Here is a 20,417-nt window from a genome sequence, read left to right as displayed (position 1 = left end):
AAACTGATGGCCCATTATTATAACTGGCTCATTGGTCTAGGGGTATGATTCTCGCTTCGGGTGCGAGAGGTCCCGGGTTCAACTCCCGGATGAGCTCTCATTTAATCCACCCACAAACCAGGTACTGGTACCTAAGTCCAGATCGATAGGGAGGGCTATGTGAAACACTTGCAAGGTTAAACATTAGATTTTCATACTAGATGCAGGTCTGGTTTAACGATGGTCACTGAAGATGAAAAAAAGAAAGGAAATCTCATAAAGATCCTTTTGCCAAAAGGCTAGAAGGGTGAGTAAAATTGAAGGCTTACAGGGCAGTAGTGAGACCCGCTGTGATGTATAATGTGGATAACAAAAAGACGGGTGCCAGACTTCAAGGTTTTTGACCAGAATGGAGGGGGTTCGCTCAGGTTGAACATCTTGGAGACAAAGATAGAGAGGCAAGGCTGAGATAGTGGGTATGTTGGACAAAGGATGTCGAAGATGGAGCTGCCAGGGAGGAGGAAAGGAGAAGGAACATAGAGTAAGTTCATGGATGTAATGAAGAAGGACATGAGGAGGGTTGGTGTGACACAGAAGGATGCTAAGGATAGGGTGAGATGATTCAGTGTGGCGACCCCTAAAGGCAACCACATATTTGTATGAGTATAATTTGCTTACTGAAGATGTGCTTTTATGTATTTCTATTTGTTAATTGACCTGCCCAGGGACAGTGTTTTGCCCTGTAGTGCTCTGCAACAGTCATGTGACTGAAAAGCATGAATTGAGATGATGGTGGGATGTAGCTCAGTGGCAGAGATCTCAAAACGTAAGAGGCTAATTAACACTAGGAGCAAGCAGGCATCTTATATTTGCACTTACGTTGTAATCTGTTATCCAGAATGTGTCTTACTGTTTGTACAAACCCTAGAGGATAACCACGAGTACTGCGTGGGAGTGAAACATTATTTATCATTATTATTATTATTCCTGACAATCTTGAAGTCATTTTAGGCAGAGTTTGAATAATTGGAGGGATTATTCTTCTTATGTTTTATTCCCTTTTTAGTTAGAACAGCTCCCCTTCATGTGTTCCAGAGTAGGTTCCCTTTCCTTGCTGGCTATGGCGCCGTTTGGGGATTTCCTTAGATGTTTCTGTGCTGTCTTCTAGAACAGTCCTCTCTCCTGTGTTGTAGAGCGGGCTCTAGAAGAGGCCTGTGGACTCTTCTAGAAGCAGGCAGTAGCGCTCTGTGTTCTCTGTTCTAGAAGCAGGCAGTAGTGGCGTGGCTGGGTGAGTTTCAGCTGCAGTTCTACACCACCCACTTCCTCACCGCGGGATATGATCTAGACACCATTAGCCGCATGACCCCTGAGGTAAGGTCATGACCCCTGACCCCCTCACGTCCCGCCCCTTGTCTGTCAAGGCTCCGCCCAGCACAGCTCTCAAAAATCAGCTCCCCACTGACCTGGATGATGTCATCATGACCCTCCTGTCTCTGTCACCTGACCCCCCGGTGTGAGTCCTGAGCCTCAACCAGTCACTTCTCATGCTCCGTCTGCTTCATTTACATGCCTGTGTTCACACATGGCCGCGTGTTCCAGTCTGTGCTGTAAACACTACTCTGTGTTTGTCCTTGAATGTGGTTTTTAATGTGATTGTGTGTGTATGTGTGTGTGCGCTGAAGCAAACACAGTGCTATGATGTAAACGTCCCCAAAGGACAGGCGACACTCATTAGAGATTATCCAAAGCCAAAATATTCCTGAAGGCATATCACGTGTGCAAATGTCAGAGTTGCCTGTAAAAACTGCTCACATTTGAATAGAAATAAAAACACCTCCAGTAGAGGTGGTGAGTTCATGATGTGACTGAGTGTGCTTTGCGTTGAAGGATCTGACGGCAATTGGGGTCATGAAGCCCGGACATCGAAAGAAGTTAATATCAGAGATCAGCAAGCTGCCCTCCACAGACTGGCTGCCCGACCACAAGCCTGTAAGGATGTTAGCTGCTGCATACAATCTAGAATAAGGAGGTTGGACGAACACAAGAGCACAGACGCATCCAGCTCACAAAGCATCATAACTGTGCCTGTGTCTGTCTGTCTTTGTGTTTAATCAAGGCTAATCTGGCAGACTGGCTGTCTCACCTGGGCCTTAGTCAGTACTACCAGGTACTCGTGCAGAATGGTTATGAGAACATTGACTTTGTCTCGGACATCAGCCTTGAAGATCTGCGAGAGATTGGCATCACTAAGCTCGGTAAGATAAAATGTCATTATTAAGATTATAGGCAATATATTATAACTTAGCAACACTAGTTCTATAGAAAAGTGCAACCCTTCATTAGGAAGCCGGGTTCCTGTTACTCGCTCTTAGTGTCTTTGTTCTGTGTTTGTTGTTTAAAAATTGCGTAGATTTAAACAGACAGATGGATCAATTGCTTTAAATTGGATGAAATGTGCCGAAGTGCATTTCAAGCTGTTCTCTATAATCATGTGTAACCATTTGTGTGGGAGAGATACACGAATTTAATGTGAACAAACGTATAAACGCATCACAGAGGGAACGTTGAGATTCAAATGAACCAATAAAGCGATAATAGACGATTATGCGCCCCATCATCTTCAGCCTGTTAAGTGTCTATTGTTTGCACCTGGTGAAGACGCTCTGTGTGACTCATTGTAACCAGCTGTCAAAACAAATGTAAAAATCGTCTCGGCACTGCTCTCGCTTAGAAAGCCAATCTGTAAATCGTATCTACCTCCTTTAAAAAATGTGACAGTCCCAAGAAGTAGCTCCACAAAATTTGTGTTTTTAGTGTGAAAAATGTGGTCAGTGAAGAAAGATAAAAACAGAGGTTGCCACTCTTCTCACTGAAATGCCTACAGATCAAAAAGTCTATATCTGCTGGCTTTCAGGAAGACACTGTTGGAAAGAAGATTGATTTTCCCGTTTGAGCTCGCAGGCAGGTTGAAGAGAAATCCTTCAGATAGAATTTTTTTGCATCTTCCACTCTGTCGGTTAATTAGTCCAGTCTAGCCCCCCCAGTCACTCAAAGGGGGCATTTTTTTTGACAGATTATTAAATAAATGGCACAGTTGAGCCAGTTGATTTGTGGTTGTTGAATGGCATTTCTTTGATATCGATTCTCTACAATTTTCTTGACTGATTCAAATTTCCAGTTATTTTCTATGATTTTACGCCAGTACAGATTTTTGCCAGTTTTCTTGCTGTAATCTATGACTTTCAGCATATACAAGCAAAAAAACAACTTTTCTACAATGCAAGATATTATTTTAATAATAAAATAAATTATTAAACAAAAGTTTGAGGGGTGGCTCGAGACTTTTACATATAACAAAACAAGATAACAGGACTTCAACCTCCTCTCTGTAATTTGCCTCTTAACTGCTCATACCGAGGCTGCTGGCTTGTGGCTGGCTCTGAGCTCTGTGTGAGGTTGATTTAAATGTCTGATCGAGTTTGATGTTACAAATGTTTTTGTGGTTTAGTTTGTCAAAATCGCCATGTTTGCGTGTGGCTGTCAGTGTGCACATGAGCCAGTCATTTTAATGTTTAGACGTTTCAAACGGTGCAGGACAGGATATGAACCAGAATTGTTCTAGTGGAAGAATTTGGACATAACATAGAGTGGGAGCGCTGCTTAGCAACGGTCCCACCAATAACACAATAAGATAATTAAACATTAACTAAAGAAAACTAAAACATTACGGGTATTTACACATTCCACATATATATATATATGCTCTGGGTTTTACTTTCCAACTTCAAAAGTACAGATAGATACCTCAGAGAACTCTGGTTGGATAATACTGTTAAAAAACAAAACAAACCTATACAGAGATATAATTATTATTCAACTTTTTGGTGGGGAGAATTGTTCCAAAGCCCTCCAGCAGTCCAACGTTTGGCAACTGTGAACCTTTGGGTTAGTTTTAATCTGCATGACTAGCGCAGAATGAGGTTGCCATTAAAGATTTGCAGATTTCAAGAAAATGTAAATTTGTATTTCATGGTGGCTTTTATGCAGAAATGCCACTCTCTCCTAGCTTTGCAGTGTAAATATAGCTTATTCTCTTCTCACAATCCTCTGTTTTGCCCCGCACTCCTGCCCCCGCTCAGGTCATCAGAAGAAGATAATGTTGGGAGTGAAGCGACTGAAGGAGCTTCAGAGAGGAGAAAGTGGCTCCGAGCCTCCTCAGAGCCCCTCTACACCTCCATCCAGCCCGGGCGGCAGCACTACATCAGAGCTGCGGAAAGAGGCAAGGAAGCAGAGGGACGGGGTGCCCAGCCCTCGGGCCAAACCTCGCCCAGGTCTCACACACACACAGACCCCTCCCCACACACCGACTCAAACCCCACCGCAAACGCCCCCGCACACTCGGACCCAGCAGGCTTCCCCCAGGGCTCGGCCGCGGCCATCCACCCAGCAGTCGACAGCAGACTCGGCAGTACCTCTGCTGAGGCTGCCCAACGAGGAGGAAGAGCGACGGAGAACTCACAGTCTAATTGGCTCGGAATCAGACTCTAGATATGCCACCGTGTGCCGCAGCAGCTCTTCACATACCGCTGCCGCTAATGATGTCACTGTTAACCGCAGCCAGTCATCTGTCACCCTCCGCCCCCGTAGGAAAGGTCGGCCCCCAACACCTCCTAAACGGTCCTGTTCTTCCATTACCGGGGGTGACGGGGAGGGCGAGGGGCAGGTGGAGGGGCTGCTCGGGCTGCCAACCTATCGAGAGCGGCGAGCTAGTGACTGCGGCAGCCTGGGAGCTGCTTTAAGGGCTCAGGAGTCAGCAGGCTTGGAGAGGTCAGATGGGGCTTCTGGGAGTGTTCGCAGCCTCGCGGCCATGCTGGAAACATCCATCGTGAGTGGAACCAAAACCCTGCCGAAGAATCTGGGAAGCAGCACCAACTACCTACAGGTGGGTGATAGTGACTGTGAGAGTCAAATGTATGAGTTTTTTGGGCTACATGTCTAACAGTGATGTGATCTGCAGGTGAGTCCGCCGCTGCTTCGTCGCCAGGCAGGCGCAGGAGGTCTCGGATCTGAAGAAGATGATGTTTTAAATCGCCGCAGGACCATCAGTGGACCCGAAGGCCTCCCTGGAGATCAGTCTGACCAATTACCTCAGCAACCGGTCCCGCGACGCCCCGAGCCTCGGCCCCGCTCCACCGTGCTCACCTCAGCGTCAGAGATCACAGACGGCACAGCGACGCTCCGGAGGAAGCCGCGTCCTGTGGCCATGGACTCTGAAGTTCCTGCACCTGTGTCTACCACTGTTGTTACCATGACTACTGGCTCTGACACCATACGCAGGAAGCCACGCACGGCTGAGCACTCGGAGCATCTCATTCAAGGCAATAACCAATCAGATTCTCCTATCAGTCAAATAGATAGCTGCCGTAAAATTGAAAGCGAGCCGCAGCAGAACGGCGGCGTGATCCTGAGGCGGAGGCCAGTGTCTGAGGTCTCCGAGAGGACGGAGACCAACAAGGAGAGCTGTGAGTGGATGGAAGCTAGGAAGTCTCTGAAGCCACCAGTTTCACCCAAACCATCCACAGTCACCCTGAAGAAGCCTCAAGCTGACCCCCCGACTCCAACTCGTAGGGTCCCCATACCCGGGCCTGACACTGCTGAGCTGGCCCAGAGCCCCGGTGAGATACACACAGAAAACATAGTCACTGAATTTAACTTCTGTGTCAGAAAATCAAAATCCTATACTTAGGGCGTTTAAATATTTATTAATTTCTACATATGGCATTAATTTCTGCCTTTATTTGAAAAGAAGAACACACAACTCCCCCCATAAAACCTTTGATGTTTTATGATGTTTTTATTACCACATGCTGACATCAGCCTGTTATGGCGTCATCTTATGTTGATGAAGTACGGTGTCGTATTGAAAAAACAAAAAGTGCATTGTATAGCTCCCTCAATGCCCTTTCATATTATATAATACTGCATATGGTTTCGTGAAACTTTTTGACCTTGGGCACTAACAATGAAAGTCAAGGTCAAATCACAACAACAGTCGCCTCAAGGAGCTTTATATTATATGTTAAAGACTCTACAATCAAACAGAGAAATCCCAACAATCAGACGACTATGAGCAAGCATTTGGCGAGAGTAGGGAAGAAAAACTCCGATTTCACAGGAAGAACCAAAAAAACAGATGGGACCATTTTTCTTCTGTTCTAAACGAAATGTTCCCCGCTCAGACACATACAGCTCACTACCCACATGTTTAAAAAATATAGTTAATATTAATTAACTTACTTATAACACACATTGCATAGTTGAGTACAGCAAATATAAAAGCTCCTCTAATATTTTCTGTGTTACCTTAATTTAAATATCATTATAAGTGTCATTAACATCTGTTCATTTTCATGACAAACATTGTTTTTAAATTGATGTCATTTAATCCAAAGACATCCTGCTTTATGTGTAACCTTGTATTCTGCATGAAATCAGTGATTGGTAAAAGAGTTAGAATTCATCACATGCGGTGGCTACATAAGCATTTACAGTTGTTATCCCTCGCTGTGTTCAAAGGTGCTCTTTTACACTCGAGTGGTTATTTGAGTTACTGTTGACTTCCTGTTAACTCAAAGCACTCTGGCCAGTCTCCTCTGACCTGTGACATCAACAAAGCTTTTTCTCTTAGAGAACTGCAGCTGGCTAGATATTTTCCCTTTTTCAGACCATTCTCTGTAAACCATAGAGATGGTTGTGTGGGGAAAATCCCAGCAGCTTCTGAAATCATCAGACCAAGCACCAACAAACAAACATCCCACATCAAAAGCCACTTAAATCTTCTTTCTTTGTCTTTCCTGCTCAGTTTAAAGTTGAGCAGGTCGTGCTGATCATTTCAGGACATGGTTTGCTGCCACTCGATTAGCTGACACTTTTTGGTCACACACGGGTCAAAACCTCATTTCAGTATTAAAAACTGAAAATTTTCTGTTGCTCTGTAAATTAAAAACCAGGCAAGTAAACTATTCCAGAAAACAAAGGTGCTCAAAGACTAAAACATTTTTTTTAATGAATAATCGATAACAGCAAAGCTCTCATTGTTTTGATTCTTCAGAGAAATAGATATCATCTATACGTGAGAAAAATGACGTCATTCTTTGTGATTCTCTCTGAGCAGAGTCGAAGCGTGTCCCTCCCCCCGTGTCGCCGAAGCCGCGTGGGCCTCCGACAGCACCTAAACCCGGCAAAGCAATAGTAGCTTCAGCAACCATGAGCCCGAGCCCCGCTGCTACCAGCCCGGCTGCAGCCAGCCCCACCCCGGCCCCCAAACCCTCCTCTCCGCTCTCTGCCGCCCCTCTTCCAGCTCCCGACACCCCCTCCGCTCCCTGCCTCTCACCCGGGCTCCCTCTCACTTCCCCTTCTCCAGCCCAGAGTCCGTCCACTCCCTCACCGCACCCCGTCAAACCTCCACGCTCCTCGATCACCGGTCTCTCCATCGACCTGTTGGGCTTGCGGGAAGTGGAGGAGGAAGAGGATAGGAGGCGGGATGAAGAGGAAAGGAGGAGAGAGCGAGAGCACAGGAGGCACAAAGAGCAGGAAGAGGAGAGAAGCAGAGCCGAGGACGGAGCTTTGAAGGAGCTGGAGAGGAAGTCCTCAAAGAGCGACAAGGTGGAGAGTCGACCAGGGGAAGGAGAGCAGGAGGGAGAGGTTCAGCATCGGCTGGAGGAGACCAGCGCCTCTTTGGCTGCAGCTTTGGAGGCTGTGGAGCATCAGATCAAAGAGGAGGACACACAAAATGAGTGAGTACTAGAAGCAAATCTCATTTTCCCACTGAAAGGAGATTTATATTCATCGGGACTGCATGTTGGCACCCAACCTAATGACAAAGGGATTAGATCATAAATAACTTTACGCGGTGTAGGGCTGCAAATTGAGACAGCTTATTACAGGCTTCAGTGTAATGGAAGTGCTAGTGCTGTACAGAAAGGACTCCCGAGGCTCGTGTTGACATCAAGCTCAAGATTGTGAGAAATATACACACACTTCTGGTTTGAGTATAGACGGTACAAAACATGGATGTAGCCATTGATCTTAAGTGGGGACAACCAGTGAAACTCCCCTTTCTGCCAGGTTAAAGATATTTAATCCCTGACATATCTTGATACAAGAAAAAGAAGTGAAACTTCAGCAGTTTTTTACATGATAAATCTTCTGGTAGGGCATTGCTCAGACTGTCAAACCTGACATTTGACACCCATCATCTATGGGTTTGAAGTTTTGTTTGATCTCCTGTGAAAACCAAAACAGGAAGGGGATATATATTTTTCCCCATTAGCTATCAGCAGTTATTCCAGTGCAGCTGAAAAAGGCAAAGAAGGAGAAGGATATAAAGCAGCACTTTTATTCTAATCCAATGAGCTGCTTTAAAACAGCGATCCAAATTTGTTTTCGTTTGATATCATCAACTCATTCCCCCTCAGTTGATCAACTCAGTGGAGTGGAGGAATTCAAAAATCTGGACCCAGCCAAGGTTTGCTTGTGCGTTTGGGTATGTTTGTCGCGCACGCAAACAGACAATGAAATTGCATTTCCTGCGGCTGCTTCACAAACAAAGCCGCGCCGCGTTTTGATCGTAATGATTTAAATGTGAAGCAGCGGCCATGGTAAACATTCCCTTTGTTTTAAAAACAGCTCTGTGATTCACTGTAAGGAAAGTGAACAGCAAAGCAGCGAGGCCGTCAGGAAGAAGACCAAAAACAGTGCAGGGGATTACACGCTGCGAGTCCACTCAGGGAGGCGTTGTGAATCCAAGAATGGCCGACTGCACCACTATCAATAATGACAGGACAACAAAGCTAGAAGGTTGCTGTTAGATATAACAGAGCATCGAATAGCTAAGTAGCCAAATGGGTTTGGGAATTCATGGAGACAAACAATTAGAAGGAAAACTTAAACTTGCTAGGTGGAAAAAAATCAGATATTACCAGCTGAAACTATCCAAATGACTCCTCTGGCATCTTTAGCTGCTTCAACTAGAGGTGGGCGGATCGATGCAAATATTATCGATAGTATCGATCCGACACTGGTATTGGTATTGGATCAATACTATCAGGGTAAGAGTTATACTTTGCTTCTATCCTCTAAGTTAAGTATGTAGCTCAGTGAACTGTGTTAAATAAATTATTTTGAGCGAAATGAAAAATATTCCTCAGACATGCACTTTGAAAAATGTCTCAACCTTTTTGTGTTGACTGTCACGTCTGTTTTATTTATAGCCTATAGCTTATTTAAATCATTAAATTAGTGGTCAGCAAAGTGTGTTCATAATTTGCAAACTGATGATGACTCACCTCATAAATCATGACACACTACTCTAAGTTAAAAGTATTGTGTATAATTGAAAGCATTAGTGTTGATGCTGATATCGGTAATACTGGCCCTGTATTCACTTGGTATCGATCTGATACCAAGTGAATAAGCACAACACAGAACAAGCTTAAACTTAAGCTTGAACTTTGGACAGTTTTGGGAGAATTAGGTCAGGACTGTCTGACATGCAGCATGCAACAGGAAGTAATCTGCTTCACACGCATTCACACCTCTGGATATATCTCCACGTGGTTTTATGTGAGGGCGTGTGCAAGAAGCAGCACTGGTAAATGCTGCAGACAGTTTGCACAACCACTTAATCCAACATCGCACGGAATTTATACTTAGGAGCTGGAATGTTAGCTGTCTGAGGTCTAAGTCCTTATATGTGGAAATGAGACCTTAACCCTGTATTTTGAAAGAAATGTGAAAAACTTTTGCTATGATTAATTTCTTTGTTCCCTGACTGCCAAAACTTTATCTTGAACTTAAAATTTTAATAAAAACAAACAAACAAAATTCACATATTCTTATTGCCTGGGGTTAGAGGTCATTGGGTGACAACTTAGGTCACAGAAGGTCATTCAAAGTAGCTAATGTGCGATCAGTGTTAGATATTTGCATCCTCTCAAATCCCTCCACTTTCCATCTCTGATTCTTTGCTGTATGCCTCAGCACTAACCGAACCCTTCTTTTATTCTCGCCCAACTTCCAGCTCTCTCTCCGGAAAAAAAGCAACAGTCTCCATCTTGGACGACATTGGCAGCATGTTTGACGACTTGGCAGACCAACTGGATGCGATGCTGGACTGATCTGCTGCACGCATCTCATTTTCCTACAAGCCCTTTCCCTCGCCTTCCCCCTCATCATGCGTAGGTGTAAGAAAACTCTCCCAAGGCTCAGTGCCGGCGCGGAGAGCGTGTGTTCGAGCGTGCGCCCCCTCGTGCGTGCGTGAGCGCTTTCTCATGTAGCCTTGTACAGTACTGACGAGGGGAGGGGGGGAAGGGAGTCCTCTTTGTCTGGTGCAGTAGCTCTAGTACGCCTCCTGGTGCAAGGAGGCCGCTCCCACGCAACCTCTGACCTCTGCAGCTCAGCATGTCGCCGCCGCCGCCTCCGCTGCCACCCGGCCTCAGATGGCTGTGTGAACCATGAGAAGCACAATCATTTTCCTCATTCTTTGATCTCTACAGACTTGGACCGACATGCTGACTCAGTCAGGCAGGGAGACAGCAGATAAGCATATTGCTTGCGAAATAAGCACACTATCCGTCTGACAGGGAGATAGATAGATAGCTAGATACATAGATAGACGAGGTAGATACTGATGAGACGTCTGAGAAGATTTATAAAAGCACACGGGGAGAGAGGCGGGCCGCTTTCTGAGCCCGACTCGCTCCTGCAGCGTCAAAAGGATGCATTTTTCCAGTCAACTCGTAGCCTCTATTTCTCTTCTGTTCCAGTGGAGGATTGTGGTTAGCCGGACTTCCTGACTCCCTGTGTGTCGTCTCTGTTCATGTTGTTGTTGTTGTTGCTGCCGTTGCCGTTGTCGTCGTCGTCGTCGTGTGTAGTCCCTGCTGATGCTCACGTCAGTGTCCTCCCTCTCGTACAGTAGTTGTTGTAATGATCAGAAAGATGATATAGATGTGTGTCCATGAGTTTTTAGACACTCGCACACACACACGCACACATGCACACACTTATTACATCTTGCTAGTCTTCAGCTTTGTTGGCGGTTAACTCCAGCTGTGGAGGTTTGCTTGAAAATAAATCTGCACACACACACACATACACACACCACACACATGAACATATATATATATATATAAATATTTACAAGCACACTCATGCGGTATATCCCTTTGTCCTGCTGCAGTGAACAGTGTTTATAAAAGATAAACCTATATTTCAATGCTTTATATAGTACATCCAGTATACATACATAGAGTTTATAGTATACCTGGGTATTTGAGCTGTTATGGCTCCCTCTAGTGTTGGTTAGTGAAACTGCCTCTAATTGGCCCACCTTGAATCTCGTCTCCCCCACTTTTTGTTTTTTTACAATCTCCCTCTGTGTCTGGTTTGTTAACTCTACATCTCTCTGTGCCTTCGTAGTGTTCTTCATATATTCAGTTTTTTGGTTTGTTTGTTTTTTGTTCCATACTTTAACATATTTATTGGGGTTTTTTGGGTTCCTTACAAGCCCTTTTGTGTCTGTGATGTCTGAATAGCTTCTATATACGACCTCTAAAATTAGTCAGCTTGTCTACCCCATTTAAAACCAGCCCATGTAAGCCCCCCGTAAGCTGTAATAAGTTGGCTCCGCTCCTCCTTGAATCCCTGGTTTTTAGTGGCCCACTCAGAGCCCTCCCCCCCTCAAACCACCCCAGTGTTAGCCAGACAGTGGATCAACCACCAGTGTTCATCTCCCAATGAAGAGTCCACTTGTATTTTTATGCTCTTTGAAAACAAAGATGATATATTTGAGAGACAGATGGATCTATGTGAATACTATTAATAATAACAATAACGATAATGGCTGTAGGCATTGAGGTGAGCTTCTGGTCGAGTTCTGGATGTGTTGTGACGGCTGTTGTGCCATGTTGGTTGGGTTTAGGTTGTGTTTCTGCTGTGACGATGCATTCCTGTACAGCTGTGATGAGAATAAATGTAAAAAAAAAAAAATTAAACCGGATGCTACTCTTTCGCAGTTGTTCTTTTGCATCTCGCCTTCTACAGCAGGCCTGATTACGCCCGAATGACTTCACCCGCACACAATGGCAGAACATGTCAGTGGAAAATCCTCTGGTAATAATTTTGCTGCTTTGACAGCCTCTGCTCTCCCGGGGGAATCCTCTCCAAAAGAATCAGAAACCTAAGTGAATCTATCTCCATTTTTAAGACCGAATGCATTGAATTTTCAGGCAAAGTACTGTTATAAATTGCAGAACAAGATTTGTTACCTACCCAAACCAGAGCGTACAGCGATAAAATATAACTGAACAGGTAATGTGTATTTTGGCTATTTCTACTCACTGACGTGTGACACAGAAATTTAAGCAATGTGGAAAGAAGAAAATGTCTTTGCCATATGTGGGGATTTCAGTGGGGACACAGGGGTTGATTACCCCCATTAGAAATTTTGGTGATCGTTTGCCAACTAATATTAAGGAAATGTTGCCCTGGCCTTTGTTTTTCAATCAGACTCTATAACTTAAGTGAGCTGTACAGTGCTTGAAATTACCGGAGATGTGTGTGACAGGTTTTGAATATGCAGAAACTGCAAAAAACAAAAAAAAAACAAAAACAAACCACAACCTGCAGCAGAAGAAAACACCAGGATGAAGGAAATGAAGTGTCTAATGGAGGACTCATGGACCCATCCTGCATAGTGTTCCTGACCAGTTTTGGTGAATGGCAGCCTCAGTTTCCTTTCCTTAGCTGACAGGAGTGACAACTGGTGAGGTCTTCTGCTGCTGCTGTCCATCTGCTTCCAGATTTGAGGTGTTGTGCATTCAGAGATGCTCTTCTGCATAGCATTCATCACACACTCTGACCTCTGACATCAAAAAGGTATTTTTACCCAGAGATCTGCTGCTCACTGAATATTTTTTCTTTTTCAGAACATTTTCTGTAACCTCTAGAAATGACTGTATGGGAAAATCCCAGTAGATGAGCAGTTACTGAAATATCTGCTGTCTGTCTGGCACCAACAACCATGCTTTGTCACTTTAATCAGCTTTTTTCTCTGTTCCAATGCTCAGTTTGAACTTCAGCGGGTCATCTTAACCATGTCTAAATGCCTAATGCACTGAGTTGCTGCACTGTGATTGATTAGATATCAGCATTAATAAGCAGTTAAACAGGTGCACCTACCAAAGTGAGTCTGCAGTCAACATTATATTATATATCCAGTCTTATTACTATATTGTTTCTATATTCTGCAGATCTAGCTATGCCAGTTAACTACAATTACATGTGTTATATTGTAGATATTGCTGTTGACAGGTAAAACTACAAATAAGGTGACAGGCCAGTTTTTATAACCTTCAAATTGTGTAAAAAAATAAAAAAAATTCCAGGCACATTCCTGTGCAGCACTGATTTTTCACTGCACCATAGGAGGAGCCACACCTTTTGTTCACCCAATGAAAAGTCCAGTACATGATTAATAGTATTATTCTCAGTGAGATTTTACACTTTCAGACAGGTGTTTGTTGTTAACATGGCTTTCTACATGTGATATGTGCACACAGGTACAGGGGCCCAACTGATTAAAAGATGCTGACATGCAGGCTGGGTTTATCTGTGGTTGCACTTTTTGAGTTTATCCACATTGTCCTGTTATGTTATCATGCCTGCTGGTAACACAAGTTAAAGGTCTAAATATATATATATATATTTTTTACAAACTATTAACTAGTGATACTTGAATTTTCTTAATTTCCTGCCTAAAATTCCTAATAAATTGCCAAAAAAAGAAAATGATTAAAAAAAGTCAGAAGTTTCAATAAACACTCAATTTTTTTTTAAAAAAGAAAGAAAGAAAGACAAAAAAGGATTTTATGGCAGTTGTAATGGTTCAGGCTTGAAAGGGTTCGTTGACCACCAGGAACTACAAGTCCCATGATGCCTTGGACCTTGCGCATCTGAACTATGCCGTCAGCGTTAACTTTGTTTCTATTTACAGTTTACAATAACTTGTTGTTCTTATGCCCGTATATCAATGAAGACCCAGTAAACAAAAACAGGGACAAAAAAATGACAACCCCCCCCCCAAGCAAAAACAATGAAGCTAGCTCTGCAGCTAACAGTTAGCCCGGAAATGATAGGCCACGGGGGAGGGGCTTTAACCCCGAGAGGGTATGTGAGGGACTTCAGGCGGGCATGCGGGTCTTTTCCCTCTCAGCTCGAGCAGACGATGGACCTTTGAAGACTTTATACTATAAACACACAACATGGAAGCAAAAAAGGCCGAAACGATCTGGTCTGCTCCGCTAAATACTTCAAATGACGGCGGTTAAGAGTGAACCAGGTGAGTACTGGGTCTGCACGTGGAGGGAGTGCACAGCGACTTACATCGCAAGCACGTGCAACCATGTGGCGATAAAGTATAACTTGTGCCCCGATTTTTAAAGTGCATTCACTGGATTAAGCAACACTTAAGTTAAATGTAGGATACATTTAGCTATTCTTTAAAATTACGTTAAGAGTCACGGTTTTCATGTCTTTGTGGAACCAGTTGTTGCTCAGTTCTGCAACAAATATTTTAAGCAATTCTGCGCAAAGTAAAAGATTCCCTGATTCACTCATTAAGCATTTAATTAATGCATTTTTTTCTGATTATGAAAGTTCAGCTGTGTGTTTAGCCTGATACATGTGTATATAAAAGATGGACATAACATTTGTGCCTGAAAAGTTATTAAATGCCTTAGAGCTGCACTTTTGCCTAATTGTCAGCAGAGGGTATGCAGCTTTTTAGACATCTATGCAAAAATGACATTACAGAGGTCAGAGGAAAGAAGCAAACATTTTCCTGAAGAGTTTGTTTCATTGCTAATAAACCTGATGAAGCAGGATATGCTTTACAGTGGACCTGCTTAGGGCCCTTTTATACTTGCTGCATTGGTTATGTGGTGCTCAAATGGTGATTTCGCCACAGCTCTGTAGCATTTATACCAACACCAAGGGTATGAGTACACACTGCAATGTTGCCACTGCTACACCATGGGTGTAGACATCAACACTGGAAGCAGAGAAGGGTTTTATGTCATTATTAACGTTGACGCGATCATACTCAGATTTTCAACACAGCGGCGGTAGCTCTCATGCGAGGCTTAAAAAAAATTGAGATGTGCCAACCAGCTGGCACAATGCCAAGGTGTGGCATGCGACAGTGGATGTGACGACACTTTAGCAAATGAGGGCGAGTATAATGGGCCCATGAGTCTCGCAGTCAGATGTGCTCTTTACAAAGAATAAGAATGGAATAGAATCCTTTAATTGTCCCACAACGGGAAATTTGGGAGTGTCTGGGTGTCTGGTTTAAAAATAAATTATTATTATTAATAATAATAATAATAATAATGGTAATGCCAGAAATCTTTTGCTTGAGGTGTCATAAAGGTAAAGTGTCACTGACTGTGTCCTTCTTTTATATACAGTTTATGCTACATGTTGCAGACAGTGCTAAGAGTACCCTCAACGTCTGAGCAACACTGCTGGACAAACTCATGACACAATTTCTAAATTACTACACACATCGTCTTCTGCAGTGTGTTGTTGATTTTGTTTTTGAATCAAGGATGCATGCTGGTGTGTACATCGTGACAGGCCAGTATCATCAGTATAAATGATCTGGAAGTGTAGAACTGTACATTTCACTAAGTGAAGATAAGAGAGAATTTTGCTCTAAAACACACATTTTGGAGAATGTTTTATATATATCTGAAGGCTGAAGCCACACATTATGTTGAATACTGACTCGTAGCGGTTGGTTAAAAGGTGTTGGGGGGCGTTTGGATTTGTCTCTGTTAAAATAAAAAGCTCCTTCTGCCATGCGGCATTTACAAATGTGCCTTTCAGCCTGTTTTACTACAACAAAGCAAGATTTGCAAGTCATTTGAGGCTCCAGTAATCAATTTCCAAAGCGCATGAAGTGCCTTTTGCTCATGATTAAGATCATTGTGTTTGTGTCTAATTGTTTTTCAGCCTTCACGGTGGGATTGGATGACAGTGCAGAGGCTGGAGAATGCACAGGGCTGTTTAGCAGACTGAAGGCTGGCTGAATGCAGTCGGAGAACAATGTGATCACCTGGAGATGAAAGCAGAGCAAGAAGAAAACAGCTGGTGAGCCTTTTTTCTTCTTTCTTCTTCACTTAACAAACGAACCGGTTCCAGCCTGTGACGACAAACTAAATAAACTTTTCTGACACCTACTATGAGAGCTGAACTCCAGCTCCTGATTCTAGCTTTTCTCTGAGGCTCAGTTATTTATGATAAATGTTTTTATGATAAAATGTCACGTTGCCTCCATCTTTAAAAAAACAAATACTGTGTTTTCCAGGTGAGAGGAAGGTGACTGGAAGAAGGCTGTATTTTGCCACATGTTCCTGAGAAAGGGGTTTTCATGCTGGTCTGAGATCAGGTGAGTCTGTATAAGATGCTGGTACTCGAACATTTTCAGCCTGTGATGACAAACTAAACAAACTTTTCTGACACCTACTATGAGAGCTGAACTTCAGCTCCTGATTCCAGCTTTTCTCTGAGGCTTCTGGAGTAATCCTGTAATACCACGTGATGCTACGAATGTCTTTATGTGAATAATAACTGAGCTGCTCCTCTCGTTTACAGCCCGACTCAGGATGGCAGATGGTGATCTAGTTTCTTTACGGTAAGTCTTTGTTTATATGCGATGCATGTGGGAGCCAGTGACGAGAAACACTCAACACCTCGTGTATGAGAACTTCCAGCTCATGGCTTGTTTTGCTTTTCTCCTCCTGTCACTCACATGAATGTGTATTTGTGTCTTTCAGGTGTCGTATTCAGATGTCGTCACCAGATGGGGAAGCTGCTCACAGGACATACCCAACAAAGATGATTTTATGGGACAGGAGGATGTTGTTTTATTAAGTTATTTAAAAATACTTTTTCAAATTTGCCAAATAAAAGTTAAACTCTTGTTTTCTGAATGGTCTGTGTGGTGATGTCATTCACTTGAAATTCTGATGCCTGATTAAAGCCAAAAATGTAGATTTATGCCAAATTCATCCACCATAGGTGGACAGTGTGGATACAGGAGTTGGTGAATTCAAGAATGAGGCGATACAGGATTTAGAAATTGATACCACAGGTGCGCTACCCCAAGAGTAAAGAACAAAGTGGGTACAGCTGCAGTCTAGTCATACTAGACAGTCTTCTGGATATTTAAAATCACAGCTGTGCTCTGGGAGGTACAGCAGGGTGACTAATTAAGAATCTGCTGTTCAATCCATGCAGATCTCAAAGTGTCCTGGGAAAAGATGAAGCATCCATCAGTGTGATGAAGGTTAAAATAAGTTTAGTGGTCAAAACGATGGAAGCATAGAGAGAAGGAAAACGATTAGAGGTCAGGTGTTTTTTGATGGTCTGTACCAGAGCTGAGTAAAGAAAAAAAATCTGTTCTGGTACTTTCTGTGGGGGCCTCGGAGGAGGAACAGACATAGCCTCCGGTGATATGAATAGAAAATGACCTCCCTGCGTGTTTTCCCTTCGGAGCGACTCATTTGCGTTTTCCCTGCCTGCGCTGAGGCTCATTGCGTGCTCGGATTTCCATACAGGTGCGTCTCCTCCGGCTCTCGTTTGACTGTCAAAGCAGGCGCTGGTGCTTTTTTTTTTTTTTCTCTCCGCCCCCGCAAGCATCCAGCTTTACCGGGGAGGAGCGCAGAGGAGTGCCTTTACGCCGCGGAGAGCCGACACACACACACGCATATACTCACACAGCCTCCTCCCCCCACCGACTCCGTACTCCTCTACCGGTGAAACGCCACCGACTCCCGGCCCTGAACGGTCCTCGCCGCCGCTGAAGCCCGGTCTGCACCCGGCAGCGCACGCACTCGAACAGCGGTCCTCTCCCCGATAGGCCTGACGGTAAGAGCGGCTTTGTCATTCACTCGCTGTCACCACACGTTCACGACGAGGTAAATTTATGTCCTCCTTTTATGAGAGGCTGCTGTAAAATGGGAGGAAGACAGTGGTGGGGCTGTAGCATCGCCTGTAATTAAATGATGAAGGCCTTTTCATGGACCAGTTGGCTGGTGGAGACGCGCAGCAGGATGGATGCTGGTGGAGGAAACTGGCACCGGCAGCCGACCTACTTAGATCCACTAAAAAGATGAAGAGCAGGAGGAGGGAGACAGCTTCCATGATTGAACTCCCTGGCTGTGTCTTCCTGCTGTAATGTGGCCTGGGGCAGGGTGGGGCAGGGCACAATTTACAAGTAATACAAATAAGATAGAAAACAGGTCTCGTGTTCTTAAAAAAAATATCCTGAGGTGTCTTAAGAGACAAAACGCGTTTTACCCTGATTATTTACATTTAAATGGTGTAACTCGATCGTTTTTCTGGGAACAAGAGACAGAAAAATGGCAAACAGTTCATGACCTGCTCTTCTTTTAAGAAATTCGCTCTGTAACTGTTTTTCTTTGTGCTTTCCGTCTCCACAAAACGAATCAGTTTAGTCTTACTCTAGTTTAAACATTTTACATGTTAATAGGATTCAAATACAATGGATAAACCTAACAAAATGAGAAAAACACAATTTTAATGTGGCGTCATATTTTCCCACTAGCGCTGTCCCATACTGCAAATTTTGGTATGATCTGATACCAAGTAAATACAGAGCCAGTATTGCCGATACCATTACCGATACTTTTAACCAATAAAGGCAGCTCATGTAGGGGAGAGCAGTGTGGCATAATTTAAGAGTTGAATCATAGATTTGCCAAATTCTCCACACGTTTTAATGATCACCAAATCACTGATTTTAAACTTTACACAATAATGCGTTAACACAACACTAACACGCCTTTAAGCTTTTTATGTATTTTGAAGACCTGGAATGTAAATGTGCCCGTCTCTAAAGCACTTTGGGTCAGCTACTGTTGCTGAAATTTGCTCTAGGCTATAAATAAAATAGATGCGACAGTCAACACAAAAAGGTTGAGACATTTTTCATAGCGCATGTTTGAAGTGTATATTTTCATTAAAAAACAAAACAAAACCTAAGAGGTTAGAAACAAAATATCGATCCTGTTGCGCCAGTATCAATCTGATACCAATATCAGTGTTGGTATCGATACTATCAATATTTGGATCAATCCTCCCACCTCATTAATTAACTCAAGCCCTTTTACTTATTTTACTTCTGATCCTTTTACTGCTCAGTCTCTCTGAAACCTGCTCCTCCATTATGTACATGGACACTGCAGTTTGCCTAATCCCACACAAACCACCCTGCTGGAGTCAAAGGTCAACAGCCAATAAAATCGTATTCATCCACAGCGGAAAATAGTCCACAACCCAAGCGTAATTTACACCTGTTAGAGTAATGTTTGCAAAAAGTTTTTTTTTTTTTTTTTTTTAAATGTGAGTTTTATTTTGAAAAATTAGAAAATAACACAACACTGGTTCTCTCTGTGTAGAGCTTATCCACGCAGTGAATTATGACTCAGAGCAGAAGTTACGTGAGGTGTGGTGAGGCGACAACAAAAATACTCCCGCTTCAAAAAGAGAGCTGGAGCAGGATCAGTCGGCTGCTTTTACTTCTTTTAGCACTATAAAATTGGCTCAGTTGCAAAACAAAAACAAGCTTTAATCATCTGTGTAGTAGAGCTGTGTTTTTTCAGTCTCTGATCTGTGTGTGTGTTTGTGTGTATACACAACAGTAGCATCATGGAGGAGTGGGACATCCCACAGATGAAGCGCGAAGTGGAAAGCCTTCAGTATCAGCTGGCAATCAACAGAGAGAAATCTTCCATCACTGTCACTGAGTGAGTCCACCTGCTGCACACACACACACACGTTCCCTCTCTGTTCAGTACAGCGTGTGACCCGTTGCTCACCGTACGACTCTCTCTTTCTTTTATCTTTTTTTGTAGGCTGGTGAAATGGATCGAGGGATGTGTTTGTGAAGATCCATTTTTGAATCCGGAGCTCATGAGAGCCAATCCCTGGGTGGAGAAGGGCAAGTGTGTGATCCTCTAGCGGTCACACACACACATACACACTCATATATATATATATATAAAAATATATACGCACACACACACACAATCACGGATGCATACAAACTGAAGGATGACGCACTGCACTAACTCACATGCTCGCTCACACACACGATCAGTGCTATCACCGCTTTTCTCTGAATGCTTTCTGTGGAGACTAGCGTATGTGTGAGTGTGCAGCACCGAGTAGCTTTCTAGAGGTTTGTTTTGATGAACAGCACCTTTTTATTGGCTCTTTACACTGTCAATCCAAATAAAGACTGTTTTGAATTTAACACGCATTGATTAAGATTCTTTCATATGATACAACAA

The 20,417-nt window shown here is 43.5% G+C and overlaps 2 protein-coding genes, 1 long non-coding RNA gene and 3 other non-coding genes across 9 annotated transcripts in view; all 6 read left to right on the top strand.

The window, feature by feature from the left end:
- Positions 1 to 12,048, top strand: part of si:dkeyp-9d4.3 (caskin-1) — a 48,369-nt gene extending 36,321 nt beyond the window's left edge. For 2 of the 4 annotated variants that reach the window (XM_063475938.1, XM_063475941.1), the window contains 7 exons: positions 1,243 to 1,350; positions 1,867 to 1,968; positions 2,096 to 2,234; positions 4,119 to 4,921; positions 4,997 to 5,654; positions 7,154 to 7,775; positions 10,061 to 12,048. In XM_063475938.1, coding sequence (XP_063332008.1) covers positions 1,243 to 1,350; positions 1,867 to 1,968; positions 2,096 to 2,234; positions 4,119 to 4,921; positions 4,997 to 5,654; positions 7,154 to 7,775; positions 10,061 to 10,157 — 2,529 coding nt within the window. In that variant the 3' untranslated portion in view covers positions 10,158 to 12,048. The remainder of the gene's footprint in view (positions 1 to 1,242; positions 1,351 to 1,866; positions 1,969 to 2,095; positions 2,235 to 4,118; positions 4,922 to 4,996; positions 5,655 to 7,153; positions 7,776 to 10,060) is intronic. The other 2 variants (XM_063475939.1, XM_063475940.1) reach the window with 2 other exon arrangements.
- Positions 26 to 97, top strand: trnap-cgg (transfer RNA proline (anticodon CGG)). Its single transcript has one exon. It is a non-coding gene; the product is annotated as a tRNA-Pro (tRNA).
- Positions 12,049 to 14,213: 2,165 nt separating the features above from the next.
- LOC134628494 (uncharacterized) lies at positions 14,214 to 17,000 on the top strand. The gene is made up of 5 exons (XR_010093990.1): positions 14,214 to 14,377; positions 16,054 to 16,191; positions 16,409 to 16,489; positions 16,696 to 16,735; positions 16,878 to 17,000. It is a non-coding gene; the product is annotated as an uncharacterized LOC134628494 (long non-coding RNA).
- On the top strand, positions 16,241 to 16,329 carry LOC134630112 (small nucleolar RNA SNORD60). Its single transcript, XR_010094178.1, has one exon. It is a non-coding gene; the product is annotated as a small nucleolar RNA SNORD60 (small nucleolar RNA).
- LOC134630111 (small nucleolar RNA SNORD60) lies at positions 16,527 to 16,615 on the top strand. The gene has a single exon (XR_010094177.1). It is a non-coding gene; the product is annotated as a small nucleolar RNA SNORD60 (small nucleolar RNA).
- Positions 17,001 to 17,661: 661 nt separating the features above from the next.
- Positions 17,662 to 20,380, top strand: gng13a (guanine nucleotide binding protein (G protein), gamma 13a). The gene is made up of 3 exons (XM_063475936.2): positions 17,662 to 17,970; positions 19,767 to 19,871; positions 19,980 to 20,380. The coding sequence occupies exons 2-3, from the start codon at positions 19,774 to 19,776 to the stop codon at positions 20,083 to 20,085; spliced, it is 204 nt and encodes a 67-aa protein (XP_063332006.1). The 5' UTR covers positions 17,662 to 17,970; positions 19,767 to 19,773; the 3' UTR covers positions 20,086 to 20,380.
- Positions 20,381 to 20,417: the final 37 nt, after the last annotated feature.

This window comes from Pelmatolapia mariae, linkage group LG6 (genome assembly GCF_036321145.2).
Source record: "Pelmatolapia mariae isolate MD_Pm_ZW linkage group LG6, Pm_UMD_F_2, whole genome shotgun sequence".
In the NCBI taxonomy this organism is placed as follows: Eukaryota; Metazoa; Chordata; class Actinopteri; order Cichliformes; family Cichlidae; genus Pelmatolapia; species Pelmatolapia mariae.
The sequence above is the reverse complement of the archived record's forward strand: the minus strand, read 5'-3'. Positions and strand labels throughout refer to the sequence as shown.